This window comes from Mastigoproctus giganteus, chromosome 9, assembly GCF_048544385.1.
Source record: "Mastigoproctus giganteus isolate SK-2022 chromosome 9, ASM4854438v1, whole genome shotgun sequence".
NCBI classification, from domain to species: Eukaryota; Metazoa; Arthropoda; class Arachnida; order Uropygi; family Thelyphonidae; genus Mastigoproctus; species Mastigoproctus giganteus.
Window position 1 is genome coordinate 214,125,841 of NC_143583.1, and position 26,548 is coordinate 214,152,388.

The following is a 26,548-nucleotide window of genomic DNA, read 5'->3' on the forward strand; positions in this document are numbered from 1 at the left end:
AAACCCATGCTGTGTCCGAGCTATAACTGAAGTCTTGTTTAGATGATCTTGCAATGCTTCTTTAACCAGTGTCTCCATTAATTTCCCTGGAACAGAAGTTAAACTAACAGGTCTGTAATTACCTGTGTCTCTCTTTGATCCTCCTTTGTGGATTGGGGTCACATTTGCACATCTCCAGTCCATGAGTACCTCCCCTGAGTCCAGGAAGCTCTCATAATTATGGCTAAGGATTTGCTTACTTCCTTTGCCGCCTCCTTTAATATAAATGGATAGATTCGATCCACCTCCGGTGCCTTTCTTGTGTTTATCTTCAACAATTTCTCCTCCACTTTATTCTTAGTTATTACAAGATTATCTAACTTACTGCCAGAGTTGAATACATCTCTGGCATTCCCCTCCTTGAATAACTCCTCATGTATGAATGTCAATGCAAAATATTCATTAAGTTTGTTAGCTACCTGAGCATGTTCATCAACAGTTGAACCATCGATATCAAGTGGACCAATCTGATTAATTGCCTTCCTTCTAGAGTTTACATAAGTAAAGAACTCTTTGCTGTTTTTCTTTGCATCCTTTGCCAAAGATTTCTCATAATCTATCTTCACCTGCCTAACCTCCTTTGTAACTTGGTTACAGACCAGCTTATATCTATCATAGGCTTCTGTGTCACATGCTATTTTATATGTATCCCATGCATTTTTCTTCTCTGTCACATGTCTAATTAGTTCATCTGACATCCATTTAGGCCTAAATCTTGAACAATATTTCTTTGTTGGTATGAAAAGCCTAGTGGCTTCCAAGATTAATTCTTTGAATGCTTCCCATTTTGAATTTGCTGTTGGTAACATCATCAGTTGGTTCCACCATATAGAATTTAAATACTGTCTCAGACCACCATAGTTACCTTTACGAAAGCAAAAACCCTTCCCTTTACCCTTGATGGTAGTTACCTCTTTGAGTAAACCCCACTTCAGTACACTGTGATCACTGCCACCTAATGGTTCCTTTATCTGCAGATTCTTGATGCATGAAGAATCACTACTGATAATCAGATCAAGAGAATTACTTCCTCTAGTTGCCTCCCGAACATGCTACTTTAAGTAATTTCCACATCAGTACATTGTGATCACTGTCACCCAGTAGTTCCTTTATCTGCAAATTCTTAATGCATGAATAACCACTGCTGATAATCAGATCAAGAGTATTACTCTCTCTGGTTGCCTCTCAAACATGTTGCTGTAGAAAACAGTCATACAATAAATTCACAAAAGTCTTGCTAGTGTGCAAGTGACCAACCCAGAAGTTCCAGTAAATATCTCGAAATTTAAGATCCCCATTATAAGGCATTCTGATTTAATGGCCCACTCTATTTCTCTGCAAAATTGCTCATCATATTCATTAGGCCTATAACAGACACTCTCATTTTTCCTTTCCCAGTGCTTATGTCACACCAAACAGACTCAACATTGCATTGTCCACCAACATCAATTGGATGCACTACCTTAGATTTTGTGTGTTTCTCAACTAATAGCATAACCCTTCCTCCCTTCCTGTCCTGTTTATCCTTTCTGTACACATTGTACTCCCTAAATTCCAATTCTGCACTGCTTATGTCTGTGTCACACCACATCTCTGATATCCTAACAATATCTGCCTTTAATGTCTTGAGTAGCACTTTAAGCTCATCAAATTTATTAACTATACGCCTAGCATTGGTGTACATGCAAGTATATATGGAAGTATACTTAGGTGGTTTTTTGTGAGAAAAAGATCAAGCATGTTGGCTGTATGGTTAGGATTGTCTGGTATTCTGGTGGGTAAATGAACAATCTGTGCAAGATCATTAGTAATTGCAAAAGCCTCAGCATCTTGACCAGCTGTGTCTGTGTGACAAGAGAATGGAAGCCAGCTGGATTTGTGAACATTAACAACACCAAGGAAAATTACCTCACTGTTAAGAAAGTTGGACTGGAGAAAGTCAAGCTGCAAAGAGAGGAAGTCAAAGAGCTACAAGTGATTAGTGGAGTTGGGAGAACAGTAGAGACAATAGATGAATCTGACAGAATGAGGTAGAGAGGTTTTAAGTCAGAGAAGATCGAAAAGAGGAGATTTCGGAACAGACATATGCACAAGTACCACCTTTGAGGCCAGTAGTGTATGCTGGTATCATCGTAAAGGGGAGGCATGGCAACCAGGTCCAGGTATTATTGTAAGGGGGACATGCCGACCAGGCTTTTGAGCTTTTTTTTTAGAAAGCCTCCTGCATTCTTTTTGTGTAATTTCAAATTTTTGGCTGAATACACCCCTGTTTGAGGCAAAAGGAATCATACTGAGAATAATTTGGGCTACTGAGATGAGGCAGTGGTTGAATCAACCGATAACTGTGATTTTCAGAAATGGTACATGGGGTTTGGCAGACTGTAAGTGGAAATGGACATCGCTGAGATTAGAACTGAGACCATGTATATTTGTGAAATGAACTAGGAAGTGTTTGGGAGGTTTAGAACTTTTTGGCAGTTAATCTTGCTCTATTGCTTTGACAATTCAGTATACTCAATAGTAAGAAAAAGTGGGGGAAACAGGCTGCATGAAATAATGAAATTTTTGGATATGGTATACACACTACTCGGAACCACCCCATTCACTATCTGGCAGACTAGAGGTAGCAAGATTATAAAGCAAGATTATAAACTAGCTGATCTGTAAGACTCCTATAGAGTTACCAATATGTTCGGTCTGGTGTTCTAACCAGCGGCCAGTCTGTGAACACCATCTTAGAGCCGAACCCTCAAAATGTAAGGAAGTTTGGATCTAGCCATGATGTTCATCATAACCTCAAAACACATCAGTCATACTGCATGATGGAAGAGATGGGGAAGGGTTGACCGAAACTTAGCTCTGGAGACTAAAAATGGGTTTCACCACTTCAAGCCTCCAATAAGCAAAGTGGTGGTATTGCACCGGTTGATGAGTCATCTACCACCTAGTATCCCCTAGTAACACAGAGGGGCGGCATTCCTCCATGTGGTATGGGTGCTACACCTTGACCCTTGCTTACGTTGGTTCACACCTGGTTGTTCACTCACAGCTTGCTTGCGCATGGGGGTTATACCCAGGATTACTAACAGTCCCACCATCATGCAAGCAGAGGATTTTGGCTGCTATAAACCGTCCGGACTTTGCCGAAATTGGGTACACTTGACTTGAGTGTCACCCGAATATCAGTTCCATCAGCATTTTACACTCCCAGGTAGCAAGTACAGCTTGTCTGGCATATCTGAGAGAATGTCTGTGACAACCTGAAGGACCGAGGTTTGGTTGGTTAAGTCGCACAATATGACTGATGTACTTCTAAATCTGAATATATTGGAGGAGAAATTGTTGAAGTTAAACATAAAAAAGGCACCTGGAGTGGATGGGATCTATCTAGTTATACGAAGGAGGCAGTGAGGGAAGTTAGCAAACCCATAGCCATAATTATTAGAGCATCCTTAGATTCAGGGGAGGTCCCCATGATCTGGAGATGTGGGGGTTCACAAAGGGGGTTCAAAAAGGTGACACAAATAATTATAGACCCATTAGTTTAACTTCTGTTTCAGAGAAAATTATGGCGTCATTGGTTAAAGAGGTGATACAGGATCACCTAGACAAGACTGCAGTAATAGTTCAGATGCAGCATGGGTTTGTTAAGGGGAAGTCTTGTCTGACCAATCTGATTGGATACTACGATATATGTGGTCACAAAGGAACTGTATGCAAAAAATCATTTTGATATCATATACTTGGATTTCAGGAACGCTTTTGATATTATTGCACATAGAAGACTGCTGTACAAAGTGGAGTGGTATGGCATTAAGGGCAAGTTGCTGCAATGGATAAAGGGATGGTTGAGTGGGAGATGATAGAGAGTGGTAATAAATGTACACTGCTCTACGTGGACTAATGTTATTAATGGAGTCTCCCAGGGTTTGGTGCTGGGCCCATTTTGTGTATTTATCAATGATATCGATGAAGTTATATCAGAGTTAATGTCAAAGTTTGCAGATGATACAAAGGTTGGCAGGGTTGTTAATGACAGTAAAGACAGTATGCTACTGCAACAGGATCTAGAAAAGTTAGGCAGATGGGCTGAGAAGGTGGTAACTGAAGTTTAACATTGACAAATGTAAAGTACTGCATATGGGTAGCAGTAACCCAAGAAAAATGTACCAACTGAGTGATAATACACTCAGGGAGGTGGATAATGTTATTTTTGTTATTTGTTTTTTTAGGAGCATTAGCAACTAAGGCCATATTGCTCCTGAGATGTGGTGGTCATTCCCTGACCTCTCCGCATCCTCCATATTTGGTGGCCACGGGCTCGAACCCCGGTCTAATCAAGAAGCGTGTGCTACGCACTGCTGCTCCTGCCCACCTGGCTACAGAGGTGCCAGGTGGAGAATGAAAAATACAAGGGGATAATTGTTCAGTCAGATATTAAGTTCTCTGAATAGTGCAGACCGGCTGCCAGAGCACGTCATGGAGTTTTGTCTAATATATATTGGAGTTTTGCTAGAAGAGACAAGGAGGTGATTATCCCTTTGTATAAGGCAATGGTCAGGCCACACCTTGAGTACTGCGTACCGGTCAGGAGGCCTCATTTTAGGAAGGATATACTTATAAATCTGAATATATTGGAGGAGAAATTGTTGAAGTTAAACATAAAAAAGGCACCTGGAATGGATAGGATCTATCTATATAGAGTTGCTAAAATGAGTACAGAGAAGGGCAACATGATTGGTGAGAGGAATAAATGGGTTCTCTTACCAGGAGAGGCTTAAATTCTGTCAATTGCAGCATCTGTAGACTAGGCACCTGTGAGGTGATCTGATTGAGGTGTAAAATGGTTTCAGCAGGCTCAATTCTGATGGGATACTTCCACTTGCTGAGATTAAGAACCTGAGGGGGCATAGTTCAAACTGAGGAAAGAGAATTGTAGAATAGATGTGCAGAAGTTTGCCTTTAGCCAGCGGGCAGTTGATTGCTGGAACAGATTTCCATCTATTGTTGTGGAAGTTGACAGCATAAATAAATTTAAGGCTGAACTAGCAAACATTTGGAATGACTGGATGGATAAAATGGGAAGGTTTTTTTTTTTTTTTTTTTTTGGCTGATGCTCTAGAAGCTTGCTTTCTTGCATCATATCCCTCAACCAATGCTAATGCTAATAAGCAGGGTGCATTTGGTCCCACAGAAGCTAGGTGACTCTACTGTCAGGGAATATTTACGCAATACAAATAGGTAGAATAGGGTGTGTCTACCAGGGGTCAAAAGGTGACATTGTTGCACATGTTGATTCTAATGATGTTAAGGATAGGCATTCAGAGGCTTCAGTTAACAAGTATGAGGTAGTGTTAACTTTCCATCATTTGAAGTCTCAATTTAATGCTTTTGTAGCATCTGTTAGACAATCCTTTTTGTTTTAATTATAAAAAAAATAAATTTTAGCTTTTTTACTGAATTTAACACCATAATCCATTAATTATTTACTAAATTCATTTAAAACATCTCGAGCAAAAATAAATGAGAGAATTCAATAATAATAATAAAGTTTTTATTGTATTTTTTGAATTTAAAGTCACTCTTCCCCCAAAACTGAAACAAACATACCACATGGTGTCTGACAGATGCAATGTGAATGTCCGTAGTGTTGTGAGCATGTTCATGTTTAGTTGGCAAAACCAAAGATCATAGATGAAACAGAAGAAATTCCAAGAAATATGCTTTTGCTCATCTAGCAACTATTAAATGCCAATTAATATTTCATAATTCATAGTACTCATATATTGAAAAGAAAAGAAATTACTGTACAATCAGTCAGAAAACACTGGTGAGCAAGGTACATAGAAGGAATTGCATTTCATTTTTATGAATTAAAAAAAAAAAAAAAAAAGAGAAAAATTTTAAAAAGTGGCATCTATTAGATGCCATACTAGCAGCAGAATGTTGAGAAAAACCACTAGTCAGAGCTGAATTTGAAAGTGTCTGGAATTTTGCTAGCACACAATAAGAAGCAATTTAGGATGGGAGCTGTCAATCACTTCAGCCCTGGATAGACTGTGCAATGTTCATGCATTGGAACTTTACTCAAAATGGCCTGGTCAGTAACAGACTGGACTGTTCTTTATTGGGAACACTTAAACAGAGGGGGGACAGAAGCACACTGACTAAAACAGTAGGTACAGAAGACAGACTGCCAGTACAATACTGAGTCAGTCTAGTGTGACATAAACACTAGGAAAACAAAATGAGATTGGAGTCTGTAATCCCTCTGCTGCTCATGCCTCAAAATTAAACAGATATGCTCGCAAGGTGTCTGTGAGACACTTTTGTCCTAGCAGCCCATCTGTCCTAGAAGATGGGCTGCTAGGACAGCTCATGGTTGTTATGAAAATTTTCCCTTCAGGGGCGAGGTGATTATCCCAATGTACAGGATAATGGTTAAGCCACTTCTTGAGTACTGCATATAGGTTTGGAAGCTTCATTTTAGAAAGGCTGTAGATTAACAGGAACAGATGCAGAGAGGGTAACAAGATTAGTCAGAGGATATAAAAGAATACTCTTACCAAGAAAGACTTCAGTTCTGTAAATTAGTGTCTAGAAACTAGGGATCTTCAAGATCCCTAGTTTCCAGACACTGTAATTGAATCCTTGCATAATTCAATCAGGATGATTGAATTATGCAGGGATCAGCTGTGTGAACTAAATGATCTGTGTGAAGTAAATGCTGATAGAAGCCTTACAATTTTTCGGATGACACACACAAAAGGATATGAATTTAAATTGGAAAAGAATGGTTGCAGAATAGATGGGCTACCAGAATGATTGACTATTTCAATAAACTTTGATCTGGCATTCTGGTAGTGGATAATTTGCAGAAATTTAAAGGAGCATTAGACATCTTATTAGAAAGGGATGGGCAAATAAAGTGGATAATGTTACACCCCCCATCCCCATTTTGCTGATTCTGTATCACCTTTAACTTTCCAAGAAGCTGGAGCTCTGTCACTAATACTAAAGAGACTGAATTATCCCTCCTGTGTTAGTGAAAGTTTGGGCTTAGGCTCTTTAGAAATGATTATGTTTACCCATGAACTGACTTTAAGTAAATAATATCTGGCCATTTTAATACCTGCATTGAAACAGACCCTGCTTCTTTAGTGATATGCTTAAATGGTTCTTACAATAGACTGATTGCTCACTTTAGAAGCAACAATACTGCTCTGCTCCTCTAACCCTCTCCATCTCATCATGAACCATAAGGCCTAGGAAAATAAATCCCAGGTTTTGTATTTCCTGATAGATATATACCTTTTTACGGCCTCAGCAGCCGAGTGGTCAGGAGTGGGAGTGCAGTAGCACACGCTCTTTGAGTAGACCGGGGTTCAAGCCCCTGACTGCTGAATACGGTCGATCTGCCAACCCGCACTGGACCAGCGTGGCAGATTATGGTCCATTTCTCTCAGCATGAATTGTTGAGGAGGCTTCCATCCTGCAGTGGGTTGATAATGACTGCACTTTACTTTTTACTTTATATACCTTCTTTATATAAAAACTTTTATTCTCTTCTATGCTACTATTGAATTTTATTTTACAAAATCAAAGGGGCAAGCTGCAGAGGAAGCAAAATTCTCAGAATATGCAAATTTTACATCTGTAGTTCTAAATTTCTATATGCAGGGTTACAAATAAGCTAGGGCACACCAGAACACATCATCTCCCAGTATTTTTCTGAAAAACTCATTACATTTATTATGAAACTGTAAATTTATGAAACAAGTGTTAATTATTTTTTGTGGTAGCACCTATCAGATGCCATTTTTTATGTAATAATTTATTAATCATGATTTTCATAATTTATCCGATTTTCTTTTGATCGAAACTCCTTGTGCTACATGCATCTTTTTTTAAATCACCTTCCCCCAATTTCCAGGTTTTCATTCAGTAAGCACTTCCCCTATGAAATGCAATTTTCAAAAAACTACACATAAGTACAAAGATTCAAATTATAATATGCCATGGATGCAAATATCTCACCCTTACTCATTCTGCAGGTTGGGGAAAGTGCATGGTGTAATTTAATTTTATTCCTAAATTCGAAATGAAAATTGGAAAATTTTTAAAAACTTCCTGTCAAATGACAAGCAAAGTTTAAGGCTGTACACATGATTTTCTTTTCAATTTGAAAATAAAATGTTTTCAAGATATTATATAAATTTGATTTTTTTTTCTCTCAGTAGCAACCTACTGAAGTAATTGAACATTTTATTTTCAGCAACCTCTTTTTCTTTTTATTTACTAGAGAAATATGACGATAATAAAAACCTTAGTTACAAGAAACTGTACAGAAACTCTAGATAAGTAAATACGTTTTAGACATGATGACGTAATATCGAATAAGCTATATATCAAAATTTAATTCATAAGAATTGTTAAACTATAAGGATACTGAGCGTTAAATTTAACATAGAAACACGCAGTTTGTACGTAACCGTTTGCTTGCCATCACAAAACTGTTTATAATATATAGTGTAATAACATATTACTTTCATGTAGGTTAACCCTGTACGTGTCGCAGTTATTTCATGGACACGTCAGTAATCTGTGAGTAGGAAATAATTATAATTGCCACTGCCCCTCTGGTGTTACACGGTTTACACTGTGACAGAAAAACTGAAAACATAGTGACAACTTACAACCCTTTTCCACATACCCGTTCGAACCCAATATTACAATCGATGAAAATTAGTTTTAAATTTAAAAATAATAATTATATTCAGGTTCCAATAATTACCCTCAGTCAATCTTTAGTATACGATATACAGTTACAACGTTTGTACCACAGAGTGGTAACATTTGCAGAGCCGTGACGTGACGAGACCAATGAATGTCAAGCGTGGTGCCTCATACCGATGGAACTGTATACGGCACAGAGTAGTAACATACTTACTTATTTCTCTTGATTTTTTAAGGAGTCCTTATGTGCTGTAGTGCTATAAATACGATCTAGTTACTTATTTCTCTTACTTCACAGAGAAGTAAAAAGTATACCTTACTTCTCTGTGGTATACTGCAGATTAACGAAAATGGATATCGCATATCCGTCGTTATCAACCGAGCGATACGCGTACCCCTGAGAGTACATCGCGTGTTCATCCAAGATGGCGGATTTTCATGTGCTAGTTTTTAGTAAAATATTTTATCAGCTAATTGCGAGATTTTACTGATTTTACCCTATATTTGTATCTGATGCCTAGCATTTATCGTGTTTTGAGAAAACTTAATCAAAACCATACTGTCCGGTCTATCATAGCGCCGAAGTAAAGTCACGTGATTTCTCCATAAATCACTTTTCACTTCATGTATATTTTAGCCCTTAGCAGTTTTAACTGTTCTAAGTGTAAAGTGTAACTTCTAGTCGAAAGGACGTCATGTGCAGTTGTTTACGAAAATTTACTTTGTAACGAATGTACCGCACTTGACGAACGGGTGTCGCATTGCCCTCAGGTAGCTGCTCATAATTAATGTTCCACTGAAATACTCTTTCATCGCATCTTCAGCTGAGAGGAGAAAGTTGTCCTGTTGTTTACAAAAGGCTATTTTTTCCCTCTTAGAAATACGGGTGCACAGTATATAAAGTCCCAGAAAAAAACTTGTGTTGTGAGTTTGTGCTGGAGCCACAGAGTAGTAAGATACTCCGTGGGTGGTGAGAAGTAATAGTTTTCTGCGTAACTATTTTTAATTTTTATTTTACACCTTCTAATCATGGTTAAATTTTTAGTAAGGGGAACAAAGATAAAGTTCGATTCTACGGAGTGAATAGAAAAATTCGTCTGATCTCAATACAATTGAACGCCTGTGGGATGTTTTTAAATGGGAAGTGATGCGTATGAACACGCAATGGTCATCTATTCCGACACCGTGGAAAGCCTTGCAGGCAGATCCGTACGGACGCCTTCAGAGATCTAATGGAGTCAATGCCTAGGCAAATGTTATCTATGTGAACGGTGGCCCAACACAGGGGAATGGTTATACTTCAGTGATCACTCAATATATTCCACATCAGCATTTGAGTGAGGCACAGTCTACACGATTACATTTGCAGGCTCGCGAAAAGGATTTTTTCAGTTGAATCTCTGTATCAAGTAACTTCTGCCAAAAACATATCACTTATATTTTGAGCCACTATGGAATGTAGCAAAAAAAAAAAAAAAAATCTCGACAATATTACATTCACAGGCCAAAAAATTAAACGCATTTATTCGATATCTAGCGTTCGCCCGAATTACAGCCAGTATTCGTCTGGTCATTGACTCATACTAGTTGTGTGAGGAAGCGTAGCCCCAGATTTGACCAGTCATATCAAAAAAAATTGTCAGCTGCTATATTGAGTCGGAAGGAAACTGCGAAGCCAAACTGCCCTTTCCAACACATCCCAGACAATCACAACTGGATTCTGATTGGAGAATTAGGAGGCATGGTATATGTTGGAAATCTTGGAAAATTTTATAGAACTATGCAGATAGAGATTTTTCATGATTAATAGCTGTGTTGTCGTCTTGAAATACTTCATCGCAATCTGGGCAAAACTGAAGCATGTAACTGCAAAATAATTAAGAGAAATGGGACCGTCAGCTCCTTAAATTTCCTAAAGAGTTATACATTAAATGATCATTGAATTATTAGCACTTACCCTTTACCGTGTTGGACTATCGTCAGCTAGTTAGCATTAGCAGTGGCATATGATACAAGCTTATACTGCATCACCCAAACAAAAAAAAAAAAAAAAACTCTTCCATTTACCTATTTACTGCCTAGATACTGACTGTACTAGATTCCATTGCCTAGGTACTGACTGTACTAGATGCCTGAAAACGGGTCTAGGGATCTATTATATTTAGGCCACCCGAATAATTAAATTCATCTGCTGTGTCTTATGTCTGTTAATAGGGTGTGTTCTATAATCGATTTGTCTGTTTGCTGGATGAAAAACCCCAGTTTCTGGGGAAAAACCTTGCTATCTACGCCTGAGACCGACTAACTCAGCCACGGAGTGAAAAACGCCCATTAAAGTTCCTCGCGTCATCGACGGGATTCGAACCCGAGCCTTTTCCACCCGGTGTGGGGAGGACGGCGACGATACCGCTATGCTAGCCGCACAGACATCTCTAGGGATCTGCAGCCATCAGTCTGCAGATGTTCATTTGGATTGAGGTCAGGTAAATTTGGAGGCCAGTCAAGGTGGATGATGTCATAACTGTGTTCCTTGAAACACTTGTGCACAGTGCATGCTCGATGACATGCGCATTATCGTCTTGGAATATATCGTCCCTGTCCGGGAAAAATGCAATATGGCAGGTCGCACATGGTCTCCTAAATGCTACAGATAGGACGTTTTCTCCTGGAAAAACTGTGGGTTTTTTGTATAGCAATGCAGGCAGATCGACCAGAGAACACTCGCAATTTATAGGCACAATACTCATGGGTAGTTAAAAGTTACTTTCCAGATGATCCTAATATAATTTTTTTTTAATACCTCACCGGTGAAATATTGGTCGATACAAAACATAATATGGGGCAAAACATGCCAAATATTAAGCAACCACCGCCACTTACCTGGACAGTGGGTACCATGCACGATGAGTCCATGGACTCATGTTGTTTGTGACACACACGAAGCCGTCCTTCGGAGTGCTGCATGAGGTATTTGGATTCATCCGACCAGTACACTCGTTTTCAGTGCTCCAGTGTCCGAACAGCGTTTTTGTTGATGCCACAGCATTCGCCATCGACAATGATCAGTTGTAAGGAGAGTGTGTTTCTTGGGTCATCTGATGTGAACCACATACGTCTGAATGTACCTGTCATTTGGAACATCGTTCTTGCATTCTCTGCGCGGGTAGCACAGTGGTATCGTCACTGTCTACCCCACACAGGGTGGAAAAGGCACAGGTTCGAATCCTGTCGATGACACGAGGAAACTTTATGGGCTTTTTTTACTCCGTGGCTGAGTTAGTGGGTCTCAAGCGTAGACAAGATTTTTCTTCGGAAAAACCCGGGTTTTTCATCCAGAAAAGCAATTTACAGACACAATACACACTGGTAGTTGAAATTACATTTCCTGGTAACCCTAATAAAATAGTTTTATTTTTTATTTATTTATTTTGCATTCCCACATTGTATTGTGGTGTTAACTGTTGCCGTTCAGCCCGTATAATGCGCTGCAACCTTCCCTCACCACGAACAATTAGTTCACACAATTCAGTGATTACCGAGTGTATCTAAATTCTAAAGGGTTGGTCACTGTCAGTTCAGCGACTTAGAATCACTTAACGCCTTTTATTTTCTTCTTTTTTTTACCATTTTTTAAATTCTAATCGTACTAAAGATGGCGCTACGGTTATACCACAAGTAACAACACAGTACTATGTTGTTACTAGTTTAGTAATTTATTTATTTATATATATATTTTAAAATTTGAATTCGTACTTTGTAAGTTTGTTGCAAAATGAGTGGTTTGAAGGAGCTAAAGTATTTGAAAGAAGAAGAACGTTTACTATTAAATATGATTGCCAGATTAAAAGATAATCTCAATCGACTGAAGGTATTTGTTTAGTGATATACTGTATTGGAATTGAAGATTGGATTTTTGTATTAGCATTTCACGCTTGATTGTCATTGTACAGAGAAGTATTAGAAAACGAATAAGAGGTGGGAATTAGTTGTTATAGGAGTAGAATCGTAAACTTGGAAAATTGCACAACTTGAATGTGGGCCAGATTTTTGTTTTAGTGGCCGCGCCCGTTGCACAGGAGCAGATCATAACAACAGGTATCCCCCTAACCCCGTTGGAGAAGTATGCAAGTTGATCAAAACTTTTAGCGACTGAACGTATTTGAGAAACTTACTGGCTATTTGTATGGATCTCCTTAAAAGTAGTCTTGATACTGTATACGCAGATTCCATCACTTTTGCAGCTTATTAGCATTAATAGAGGCATATGATGCAAGAAAGCAAGCTTATACAGCATCAGCCAAAAAAAAAAAAAAAAAACCCTTCCCATTTCACCCATCATTTGCTTTGAATGCTTCTCTAGTTCTGCCTTGAATTTATTTAAGCAGTCAACTTAAATGAGGTGTATAAGGCCTTGAATGGATTGAGCACACTGAATTCTGATGGGATCCTTCCACTTGTTCAGATTACAAACCTAAGGGGCCATAAGTTCAAATTAAGAAAAGACAGATGTAGAATAGATGTGCGGAAATTTACCTTTATTAGCCAGGGTGGTTAATTGCTGAAACAAACTTCCATCTGTCGTGATAGGTTAAATAAATTCAAGGAGGAACTGGAATGGTGTGTTTTTTTATTTTTGGCTGATGCTGCATAAGCTCATACGCTTGCTTTCTTGCATCACATGCCACTACTACTACTAACTTCTACAGTGACAGACGAAAGTTTCTTCCTGCAATAAACTACCCGCTGGCTAAAGGAAAATGTCCACACATCTATTCTACAATTGTCTTGCTCAATTTGAATTTATTCCCCCCTTCAGGCAATTAATCTGGGAGAAAGAGTTCCATCAGCATTGAGCTTGCTCAAACCATTCAAGTCCTTATACAACTCATTCAGATCACCTTGCAAGTGCCTAGTCTCCAGACACTGCAATTTGCAGAACTTAAGTTTTTCTTCGTAAGAGTAACCCTTTGTTCCATTTGATACCACACAGTTGATATGTTACTTTTCGCTCACTGCTACCCATATGCAGTACTTTACATTTGTAAATGTTAAACTTCAGTTGCCACCTCTCAGTTTGTTTGTTGTTTGGTTTTTAGGAGCATTAGCAACTTAAGGTCATATTACTCCAGGGATATGCGGTGGTCATTCCCTGATCTTTCCGCATCCTCCGTATTTGGTGGTCACAGGCTCGAACTCCGGTCTAATCAAGAAGCGTGTGCTACGCACTGCTGCACCTTCCAGTCCATCTGCTCAACTTTTCTAGATCCTGTTGCAGTAGTGTATCGTTATTAAGATCCCTGCCAACCTTCGTATCATCTGCAAACTTGGACATTAAGCCTGACATACCTTCATCAATATCATTAATAAATACAGAAAACAACAATGAACCCAACACTGGGGGACTGTGTTGTTATTAGTAGAGTTCACGGTGGGATTCTATTAATGACATTGGTCCACGAAAAGCATTGTCCATTTATTACCACTCCCTGTTTATTACCATTCTCTTACTCAACCATCCCTTTATCCATAGCAGCAATTTGCCTTTAATGCCATTACCATTCCATTTATTACCATTTAATTTAATTCTATTTATTACCATTCTCTTACTCAACTATCCCTTTATCCATAGCAGCAATTTGCCTTTAATTCCATACTGCTCCAATTTGTACAGTAGTCTTCCATGTGCAAAATCCTTCCATATTAAAAGCTTTTCTAAAATCCTTACTTTCTTTGCTGCCTCCTTCTGGAACAAACTTCCATCTGTTGTTGTAGAAGTGGACAGTTTAAATAAATTTAAGGCAGAACTAGACTAGTCCTCCCGGAAATTAATGGAGGCACTGGTTAAAGAAGCATTGTAGGATCATCTAGACAAGACTTCAGTTATAGCTTGGACACAGCATGGGCTTGTTAAGGGGAAGTCTTGTCTGACTATTTTGATTGGATACTATGATGTAGTCACAAAGGAACTGGATGCAAAGAATAATTTTAATATCATATATTTGAATCTTAGAAAAGCCTTTGATACTATTGCACATGGAAGACTGCTGCATAAATTGGAGCAGTGGTGCATTGGAGGCAAATTGCTGCTATGGATAAAGGGATGGTTGAGTGGGAGAAGACAAAGAGTGATAATCAATGGAAACTGCTCTTTGTGGACTAATGTTATTAGTGGAGTCCCTCAGGGTTCAGTGTTGGGCCCATTGTTGTTTTCTGTATTTATAAATGATATTGATGATAGTACATCAGGCTTAATGTCCAAGTTTGCAGACAATACGAAGGTTGGCAGGGTTGTTAATGACACTAATGACGCTATTCTGCTGCAACAGGATCTGGAAAGGTTGAGCAGATGGGCTGAGAGGTGGCAAATGAAGTTTAACATTAACAAATGTAAAGTACTACATATGAGAAACAGCAACCCCAGAGCAACGTATCAACTCTGTGGTACCACACTGACAGTGGCATAGAATGAAAAGGACCTGGGGATAATTGTGCAGGCAGATATGAAGTTTTCTGAGCAGTGCAGACAGTCTGCAAGAGTAGCTCATGGTGTCTTGTCAATGATATACAGGAATTTTTCTAGTAGGGATAAGGATGTGATTATCCCCTTGTATAAGGCAGTGGTCAGACCACACCTTGAGTACTGTATACAGGTCTGGAGGCCTCATTTTAAGAAGGATTTAGAGCTGTTGGAATGAGTACAGAGAAGGGCAACAAGATTAGTGAATGGAACAAAGGGTTGCTCTTACGAAGAAAGGCTTAAGTTTTGCAAATTACAGTGTCTGGAGACTACGCTCCTGCGAGGTGATCTGATTGAGGTGTATAAGGCCTTGAATGGTTTGAGCATGCGCATGCGGATGGGATTCTTCCTCTTGCTCAGAATAATTGCCTGAGAGGGCATAAATTCAAATTGAGGAAAGACGGTTGTATTACAGATGTGCAGAAGTTTGCTTTTAGCCAGCGGGTGGTTGATTGCTGGAACAAACTTCCATCTGTCGTAAAAATTGATAGCTTAAATAGATTCAAGGCAGAACTTGACAAACATTTGGAGCAAGTGGATGGGTGAAATAAGGTTTTTTTTTTTTTTTTTTTTTTTTAGCTGATGCTATATAAGCTTGCTTTCTTGCATCATGTGCCTTTGCTAATGCTAACAATTTGAGTGAATGGATGGATGAAATGGGAAGGAGTTTTTTTTTTTTTTTTTTGGCTGATGCTGTATAAGCTTGCTTTCTTGCATCATATGTCTCTACTAATGCTCCTTTAATATAACTGGATAGATCTCATCCATCTTAGGTGCCTTTCTTATGTTTAACTTCAACAATTTCCACTCCACTTTGCTCTCAGTTATTATAAAATCATTTAGCTCCCTGACAGAGTTTGATAAACTTCTAGCATTACCTTCCCTTAACAGCTCCTCGTGTGAATGTAAATGCAAAAATACTCATTGTTTGTCAGCTACACGAGAAGGATCATCAACAGTCAAACCATTGATATCAAGTGGACCAATCTGATTAATCCACTTCCTTCTAGAGTTTACATAAGTAAAACACTCTGCTGTTTTTCTTTGCATTCTTTACCAAAGATTTCTCGATATCTGCCTTCACCTGCCTAACCTCCTTTATGACTTAATTACAGACCAACTTATAGCTACCCATAGGCTTCTGTGTCACCCAATAATTTTTATATGCATCCCTTGCATTTTTCTTCTCTGCCATGAGTCTCATTAGTTCATCTGACAGCCAGTTAGGCCTAAACCTTGATTAATATTTCTTAGTTGGTATGAAAATCCTAGTAGCTTCCAAGATTAATTCTTTGAATGCTTCCCATTTAAAATTTGCTGTTGCTTACTTTCTTTGCTGGTCCCACTGTATAGAATTTAAAAACTGGCTCAGACCACCATATTATGTAAGCATTCCATATAGGCTCTTCATTTGGAATTGGTAATAGTTCCTGTGTTGCATTCTGAATAATTCCTCAGTCATTTTAAATCTGTGACCTTATAAGGGGCTTTAACTTTGAAAAACCAACAAAAAAAAATCATAGGAAGCACAAAGTACTGTGAGTTTGGCAGATGGGGTATCACAGCATGGAGTGTTTGCATGAAATTCTTGAATGGAAAGTGTCACATGTGCAGGGGGGTGTTCTTGTGATGCAGCTGCCAATTCTCCCACTTTTCTGGCCATTTTCTCCAAACAGCACTGTGCAATTGCCATAGAACTTTTGTAGCATTCTTGGTTCATCCTTTGGCTATGTAGGACAAATTCATAACAAACAATACCCGCAGTCAAAAAATATGATAGGCATAATCTTCACATTTGATTGAGATTATGTTACTGTAGGGCCTTGAAAAGATAGAGTCTTCCATTGGCAGCACTAGAACTGGTTCTTTGTTTCCCATCTATTGTCATATGCTCATGATTCATCAACAGTAATGATGAGAGAAACAGTGTGGTGTCAGCAACAGCAACTTGATGTAGCTCCTGATGCACAAGAGAACTCTTTGTGATCATCGCTGAAGATGTAAAGTGCAAACTTGGTGGAAAAACTTCACATTCCCAAATGTTGTGTTAAAATTAATTGAGATGCCCCATAAAAAATACTTATTTGACTACTAACTCTTCACTAATAGTTAAATGCTGAGCATTCCTGGTCATGTGAGCAATTCATTGGTTTTTGAATTTTGTGTATTTATTTCTGTTTAAAAATATATTTACATGTCCCAGGACAGCAAAATGAAGTTGAAGTGCAGGCAGAATGAAGATCATCTTTGATGGACAAATCTTTATGCATCGCTGAAAAAACTTTGAATAACGCATAACATCTTATTTAAGAGATTTAACTTTTTGTGAGTTTCTGTTGCACTTTCTCTCAGTTTGAAGTTAAATTTGACTTTGAATTGCTGCTCAGTAATTGCTCATTTTAAAGTGCAACAAAACATTTGCTGTTCACTGTCACGATTTCAAAGCGACACAAAAACAGCCTATTCACATGTTACTACGTCCAGATGAGTAACTGGATGTTTTGCGACAACTGCAACTTGCTACCATGCTTCATTTCCAAGATACAAAGTCAGTCCCATAACTTTTTTCATCACACCTCGTATTGCTGTTTATTTTCAGTCGTTTTAATTAAATAGCAGTATACTTCTCTGCTAGAGCAGTGATTTTTATTTACAGTATGCAGTGCAATACTGGAGAAACTCGTGAAAGGTATCTTTGCAATATTGCGATTGATGCATTCATTTCAAACATAGTTTGCTCTCACAAACCTGAAACTTGTCCCCTTACCTCTACTATAATAATTACTTAAAAAGGACAGCTACCCAGTAGTGAATAAATTGTGAATTAAATAATTAAGCATTACAAACATGCATTAAATGAAAACAGTTTAACAAGATAATTCTCTACTTTACTCAGTTGTTATAATTTCAGTATTGGTTTCTTTGGCAATGGTATTTATAACATCCTATCTGTGAAAACAAAATCCAGATGAGTCACTGAATGTGTTGCAGTAAGTTATAACCCATCCATCCCTAGTGGTATACAAAAATAAGGTCAGAAATTTTGTGTGGGCATGTATTACTGTGATAAACTTAAAACCAGAACTATGTATTTATAGAAAGCCAAGTATGTGACTGTGGTTAAAACCCAGGTGACTTCTGAATACTGTTAATGGTTGTATCATTGGCAAAATGACTAACTGTATGCACCTAATATAAACACCGTTTTTTTTTTTTTTTTTTTGAAAATCATAATGTACTTCAAAGTATAACCTTTGCCGTGCACAAATTCATAATATAAAAGCACAGTCAGTGAGAAATTCTTCAAAATTTCCTTTCACATCTCATATCACTGTAAACTTGGCACACCCAGGGTCCTGAGCTGGATATCATCATTCTTCTCTTCCTTGGTGATTCCCTTTTATCTCTCTCTCTCTTGGGGTAGTTCAGAAATTTTTTTAGTTTTTTTTGGCTGGTGCAGCATAAGCCTCAGGCTTCCTTGCACCATATGGCTAATAATAATAATAATGATAATAACTTAACAGATTTCTCAAAATTAAAAAAATGGTATATATATTGGTGTGACTAAGAAGTTTAACTTCACATTATAGCATTTCATAGTATAAGAACCTTATAAGAGTAGTGCTAATCTAACCAGAAAATTCATGCAACTAGTACCCCTCAATGCCAGCTGGGCTTAGTGTATTCAAATCAAGAATCGCAAGGAGGTCTTGATACTTTACAGAACATGCTGCCGATGCTGATAGGTTTCAAATTTGTGAGATCATATACATTTTCAGGACTGCCTATTTACCCCAAAGGAGATTTAATCATTCTAATACTAATATGAATTTGGTGTCCCAGGATCACAGTAAGTGGGTGTTGACAATGCTATATCTGTTTGAGACTGGTGTGTGATGGTGAATTCATTCATCTTCCCTGGTCTCCACAATGTCCAGATATGAACCTCAGTGAAAATCTGTGTGATGTATTGGAATCAGGTCAATGGTAACACGGATATACTGTGTTAGCTTCATCATAGAAGAAACTGGCGCCTCCGTAGCCAGGCGGGCAGGAGCAGCAGTATAGAAGAAACTAGAAAAATTATTGCTACAGCAGTGGCTTAAAATTACCTCTTTTTTTTTTTTTTTCTTGCTACATGAATTCAAGCCATGTAAAATACAAGCTCCTTGAAATCCTAATAGGTTAGCATGTCTAACTGAAAAGTGCATGCAGTCACATTGAGATTAGATGTGTTTGAAGTGGACCAAATATCTTTTATAGATTTTTAATGCATAACTATTTTATAGCTATTTTTGTAGTTTTATTAATATATAATTAAATATATAATAACATATGTTATTTATTGAGAAAAAATCAATTCAAGTGTATCAGATTAACAAAGGTATTTATTTTTAAAAATAGACAAAATAAGAAAAATTTTATAGCATAAATAAAATATATAAGTGGATCAAAATTACATTTTAAAAAACTTAATTACTCAAAGCTTCTTGCCAGAAATTTTGCACCTGTTGTTTGTACTTAAATTGTTTAGGTGGGGCATAATATTTTGTTTAGATAACAACTTTCATTACTTATGATATATATGTGTCTGTCATTCATTATCTCTCTGGTGTTATGTTTCTTTTCATGACTGAAAAAAAGCTGTTCACATTAATATTATTATTATGTGCTGCCCGACATCACATATATTTCACAGGCAAATTGATTGATCTTTGTTTCGGAATTGTTCTGCAGGTAAATAGGAATAATTCAGTATCACTTACCTTTTCTCTTAGAACCAAGTCATTTTTGCAGTTCAATGAGCTCAATTTGTTGGTCATATGTTTTCTCAATTTTGAAATTAAATGGGCAGTGAACATGGAAAATTTTGTTTTACAAAGCTCGAAATCTTAATTTAATTTCAGATTCATTTCTCAACAATCCAGTATTCTTTGAATAACAATTGAATTCTAGGTACAACTTGTGCAAATGTAATATTTTGCAAGTTTCATAATGAACAGTTATTTTTTGATTGAATTTTCCATAGCCAGTTTTGTTTGCAACACTTATTTAAGTGCTTATGTAATATCGAATAAAATGCCAAGTCTAGGAAATTCAGCTAAAAAGCACTGAATTTCACAGATTTGCAAACACCTTCATGGAAATTTTCCTTCACTCCCCCCCCCCCAAATTAAATCCCACATCACCTGTCCATCCCATCAGAATTTCTTTACTTCTTTCTTAAAATTATACTTGCTTTCACAACACCAGATGGAAGTAGTTTGTTCTAACAATCAACTACTCATTGGCTGAAAGCAAATTTCTTCACATTTATCCTCCATCTTTACTCAATTAAAATTTATATTCCATCATGTGTGCTATCTGAGCAAGAGGAAGGAAGCCATCAGCATTTGGTTTACTCAGTCCATTCAGAACCTAAAACACCTCAGTCAGATCTCACAGGTTTCTAGACACTGCAGTTTGTAGAACTGATGGACTAAGAAGTGGCAGTTGGATTTCCTATTCCCCCCCTCACTGCTCCTGTTGCTCTTCTCACATATCCTTCGGATTCATACAATTACTAAAATGATGCTTCCAGACCTGTATGCAGTACTTGAGACATGGCCTAGCCATTATGTTATGCAGTGTTATAATCACCTCCTTATTCTTGCTGACAAAATTCCTGTACATCATTGACAAAACTGTATGAGCCATCCTAGCAGCTTGTCTGCATTTCTGAGAGAATTAATTGTGTGTCTGACTGTACAGTAACCCTCTGATCTGTTTCATTCTCTGCTACTCTCAGTATTGTACCTCATGGTCGGTATGTTATTCTGTGATTACTGCTACATTGCATTTGCCATTGTTTTTCAGTACCTTGCATTTGCCAGTATTAAACTTTAATTGCCACTTCTTAGCCCACCTGCCCTATTTTTCTAGATCTTATTGCAGCAACTTCATTACTGTTATTAACCTACCAACTTTGGTATCATCTGCAAACTTAGACATTAAGCCTGATATGTCTTCATCGATATCATTAGTAAATATTGAAAACAACAATGGATCTAGCACTGAATCTAGTGGGATTCTATTAATAACATTAATCCAAAAGAGCAGTGCCCATTAATAACAGCTCTGTCTTATCCTACTCAACCATCTCTTTATTCATAGCAGTAACTTTTTCCTAATGCCACACTGCACCATTTTGTACAGCACTCTTTTATGTGGTACAGTATCAAGAGCTTTTCTGAGATCTAAATGTATGGTGTAAAAATTATTTTTTTGCCTCCAGTTCCTTTGCTACTGCATTATAGTATCCAGTGAGAGGTAATGAGAGGAGTATGTCTACTCAGCATCCTTTAAAAATTGAAGAAGTGAATGAATTTTTAACATGGAACATTTTTGAAATTATCATTGCTTCCTTTTTTAAACTGTTACCCAGCAGCCCCTTCCAGAATGGGATAATTCAACCCCCATATATTTTTTTAAAAATTGGAAAAGTGATTCTTATGTTTTAAACTTTTATCACAATTAATCATAATTAAATAAAATAATAATTTCGGATTTAATTCTTTTCAGGTAGAAGAGTTTAATATTCGGGGAGCTATTCGTGACAAGAAACTTCAGATGACAGAACTTGGCGGGACATCTTTTAAAACCAATATTTTAGAAGCACACAGTGTATGGAGTCTTATTCTTATAAGATATAAATTATTATAAAACTTTATTATGATTAATGTGAAATTTGGGATTGAAAATTCTGTGAATACTGAGGTTTTGATTACAATGAAAGTTAATAATAGTCTTTATAGTGATGTAAAATTTAATGCAATGATTAAAAATTTGATTGCGGACAAGGCAGATAAAAAAAGAAAAGTTCAGCAACTGAACTGATATTAGGGAAATGATGAAACTTATTGACTATTCTGATGGATCTCCTTTGAAGAAGCTTAGCACCATATACACAGATTCCAACTCTTCTGCAACTTCTGGAACATTCCTGATGGGCTTCTTTTGGGTTGCTAATAGCTCTCCTGTTTTTCATTTTGAAAAATTTCCTCAGTCATTGCAAGTCTGATCTTTCAAGGGTCACAGATTTGTAACAAGGAGGAGGAGGAGGAGAGAAAAAAATCATGATGAACTAAATCTGGCAAGTGTGGCAGATTTAGTTCACCTTAATGGACCATGGTGATGAAGTGCTTTGCAAGTAATTCTTGAATGTAAAGCACTAACTGTGCAGGCTGTTGTTACATTTCAAGTGGCTATTCCCCAAAGCCCACATTTCTGGATGGTTTTTTTTTAAACAGCATCGCACAATCACCTTAGAAATGTTTTGTATTATTCCAGGCCCACTGTTTGACCCTGTGGGGCAAATTCATAATGAACAATGCCCTGGAAATAAACAAAAAAAAAAAAAAAAAAACCATGTATGTACTCTGTACGCACGAAAGATGTTTTATGTGTAAACATCTTTGACAAAAATCAAAGTGTTTTAAAATTGAATAGCTAGAACCGAAATCATCAATGACATTACGTTTTATGCTCATCCCTGCTACTTACACCCCCAAATCAATGTTAGTGACATTAGCGTCATATACTTCAGTCCGAAATATTTAGTATGAACGATGTAATGTTTTATGCACATGCACACTGCTTACTCTATGAATCAACGTTTGGAAGAGGTTAGGCCAATAGCCTAATTACCCATTTGGTTATAACCATTTGTTGAATAGTATGACTGCAACAATACAAGTATTGATATTGTTACAGTCTGCATTTTCATTACATTCCATTGTTAGGTGCCTAGATGTTTTCACATCAATAATTTTCTTAGTAGTGAAAAGGACTGAATGCCACACTGCTATAACCTTTATGTTCAATGATGACAAAGTCAAGAACAGAGCGTTGTGTATCGAGCAAGCCAATCTAAGAAAATAAAGATGGAGGTAGTAATGAGTGTATGAGAAGAAGACAAAGGTTATAGAGATTGCATAAAAGACAAACAGAAAATCAAGCATTGGATTTAGCAATGCCTTCAACCAACAATGCTGCTCTATCTGACAACAATACACCCGAAGTGAGTATTAATTATGTACAGCAGAACAGTTCTCCAATTGCAGAGCAGATGAGTTTAAATTATCAAGCTCCTTTTCTTTACACAGACTACTATTTACATAAGAACACACATCGAGAGTTTGAAAGGATATTTATGAGAAATGATTTGGAGAAGTATCATCGATGGATAACCAGTTTAAATTCAGTGAAAAGTAATACACGTTACTGAAACAGTGAGCAGCAAAAACTTTTGATATCAGCACAAATATTTAGATGCCAATTTTATATTGTATTTAATGTATTATATTGTAGTTTTTGGCAAAGATTAAAGGCTCCTAATTCAGCAGAGAGCCTCCGGTTTTTATGCCTGATTCATGTTACACCTGATCTCACTGAATGTAAATGTAAACATGAAGTATTAGTCTTTTCTTTTTTGAATTATAAAACCATTAACCCTCTATGTATGGGTTCCCTGTATTATTTGAAAACAACCTTCAAAATGTATACACATTTTGAAGGTTGTTTCAAATAATGTCTGTTCATATATGAATTGCCTAGAAATATTCAATTAAGTGCTGCTATATCTTATCTGTTTTTCCAGTTAATTTGAGGTGCAGTTTAAAACACAGGGCAGTAAGAAAAAATAATATTTTTAAAAATTCTGATTTGAATTTTGACAGTAATTTTGTTCTAATGTTGGACAGTCAAATCAAAATAAAAACAAATTAATATTTAAAAGAATTTATGTACAAAATGTTAATTTTTACACAAAAATAATTACTCTACACTGTCTGTGCTATCAAAAATTCATTACCGTGTCCCACATGCATTCAGAAAACTCACTGCTGCAAGCCTGTTTTCATTCGAAGAGCTGATGTCCACAGGCCCATAGCAACCAGAAACATTTGTTTTAAGCAAATGTAATTTAAAAAGCACAAGTGTACACACGTATTTCTACTTATATACTTATGTCCAATATACAAATAAAACATACATACTTATTCACTTCCATTAATAAGTATATGAAATTTCAAAAATTACATATGCCCATATTTCTGTTTTTTTATATTATGTATGAAAAAGTAATGATAGAATAAAATGTATGCGTGCACACACACACAAACACATATGTGCCTATTGTCTTCACCATATCCATCTGTCCATCCATGTCTGCCTGCATGTAACAATTCAACTCTCATTGGACAGACAGGCAGACATGGATGGACAGATGTCTGCCTGCATGTAACAATTCAACTCTCATTGGACAGATTTCCATGAAATTTCATATTTGGAGCCTTTTAAATATTTGTCGAACCATTCCCAGTTTCATTAAAATCAACCAAATTGGAATCCGGCAATTATTATCTTTTTTATTCCCATAAAATTTCTATGGTAAAAAAGAAATTCATAGATTAAATGTAATCTTAATGCAGTATTGTTAGCTTTAGATAGTCCATGCATGCTTCTCATATATTGTTATTTAAGACTCGTGAATGTGGTGTTGCTTGTGAAGAGAGATGAAAAAAAGTATATAAGCAGAGTAATAAATATTATACAGTGGCAATTAAACTGAATGTCGAAGTTCAGAGAATGTAAGACTATAGGGTTTTATTAAGTGTTCTATAAAGCTATAAGCTTAGTAATTAATTGATAAGGAGATAATGATATTGGCTTTTCACATCTATTAATCACAGAAAAATAAAAAAAATTCACCTAATAAAAAAAAAAAGTGTGCATGTGCCTGAAATGTAATAATAAAGAGTGTGCATGTGCCTGAAATGTAATAATAAAGAGTGTGAATGTGCCTGAAATGTAATAAATCATTTAACATTGTTGTTTTTGAAGAGATTCATTTTTGAATGACCTCTTAATTACAGTGTGTGAACACATATTGAAGAATTGTAAGAATGAAGGAAATATGATAATGCAAGAAGTAGTAGTAGTAGTGGCATGTGATGTAAGAAAGCATGTGTATGAGCTTATGCAGCATCAGCCAAAAAAAAAAAAAAAATTACAAAACAATTCCCTCTAAATGTTTGTCCAGTTCCTCCTTAAATTTATTTAACCTATCAACTTCCACAATGACAGAAGCTTCTACAATGCCCCCTTAGGTTCGTAATCTGAACAAGTGGAAGAATCCCATCAGAATTCAGCGTGCTCAACCCATTCAAGGCCTTATACACCTTAATCAGATCACCTCGCAGGTGCCTAGTCTCCAGCCGCTGCAATTTGTAGAACTTAAGCCTCTCTTGGTAAGAGGATCCCTTCGTTCCCCTCACCAATCTTGTTGCCCCTTTCTATATGCTCTGTACATGCTCAAGCAAATCTACATCCTTACTAAAATGAGGCCTCCAGACCTGTATGCAGTACTCAAGGTGGGGCCTGACCATTGCCTTATACAGAGGGACAATCACCTCCTTTTCCCTGCTAGCAAAATTCCTAAATATCATTGACAAAACCCCATGACCTGCACTGGCAGCCTGTCTGCATTGCTCAGAAAACTTCATCTCTGACTGCACAATTACTCCCAGGTATTTTTCATTTTCTGCCACCTTAAGTGTAGTACCACACAGTTGGTACGTTTCTCTGGGGTTACTTCTACCTATATGCAGTACTTTGCATTTGTCAATGTTGAACTTCAGTTGCCACTTCTCAGCCCATCTGCCCAAATTTTATAGATCCTGTTGTAGTAGCATACTGCCATTAAATATAAAATAAAATTAAGTTAAATATTTTTTATTTAACATAAAGTTAAATATAAAATAAAAGTTTATAAGTAACTAGCATATGTATGTATGTACACACACACACACACACACACGTATATAAAAATTGTTCAAATAAAAATATACTTCACAATGTGCAGTGTGCATGCAATAATTTTTTTTCATGCGCTACGAAATTGCAAATGGTAATATTCACTTGCTGTAGAGAGTTAGCAATATTCAAATTTAACACATCTTCACATGAAGCATGTAAAATTTGATATAAATTTAGAAAAAAGTTGAAAATGGAAGTTAATAATAGTAAATAATATATATTTTAATTTTTTTTTGAAAATTATTTATGCATATAAAGTAGAAATATATGTGCATGTTTAACAGTTTTTGAACTGGAAAATGGAAGAAACTAATAGTTCCTTTATGTTTAATGCCTTTAACGTTTTTTACTTTCGGAAGAATTCATTTAAAAAAAAAAATCTGAAAAATACTGCACTTT

The 26,548-nt window shown here is 36.8% G+C and overlaps 2 protein-coding genes across 2 annotated transcripts in view; one reads left to right on the top strand and one right to left on the bottom strand.

Moving 5' to 3' along the window:
- mtTFB1 (mitochondrial transcription factor B1) overlaps positions 1-8,893 on the bottom strand; it is a 66,623-nt gene extending 57,730 nt beyond the window's left edge. Inside the window, exon 1 of the mRNA XM_090380929.1 lies at positions 8,586-8,893. The gene's annotated coding sequence lies outside the window, so the exon portion shown is untranslated. The remainder of the gene's footprint in view (positions 1-8,585) is intronic.
- A 3,567-nt stretch (positions 8,894-12,460) lies between these two features.
- Positions 12,461-26,548, top strand: part of LOC150081115 (uncharacterized) — a 38,950-nt gene continuing 24,862 nt past the window's right edge. The window contains exons 1-2 of the mRNA XM_090381753.1: positions 12,461-12,643; positions 21,854-21,955. Of these exons, the coding sequence (XP_090237879.1) occupies positions 12,548-12,643; positions 21,854-21,955 (198 nt within the window). The 5' untranslated portion in view covers positions 12,461-12,547. The remainder of the gene's footprint in view (positions 12,644-21,853; positions 21,956-26,548) is intronic.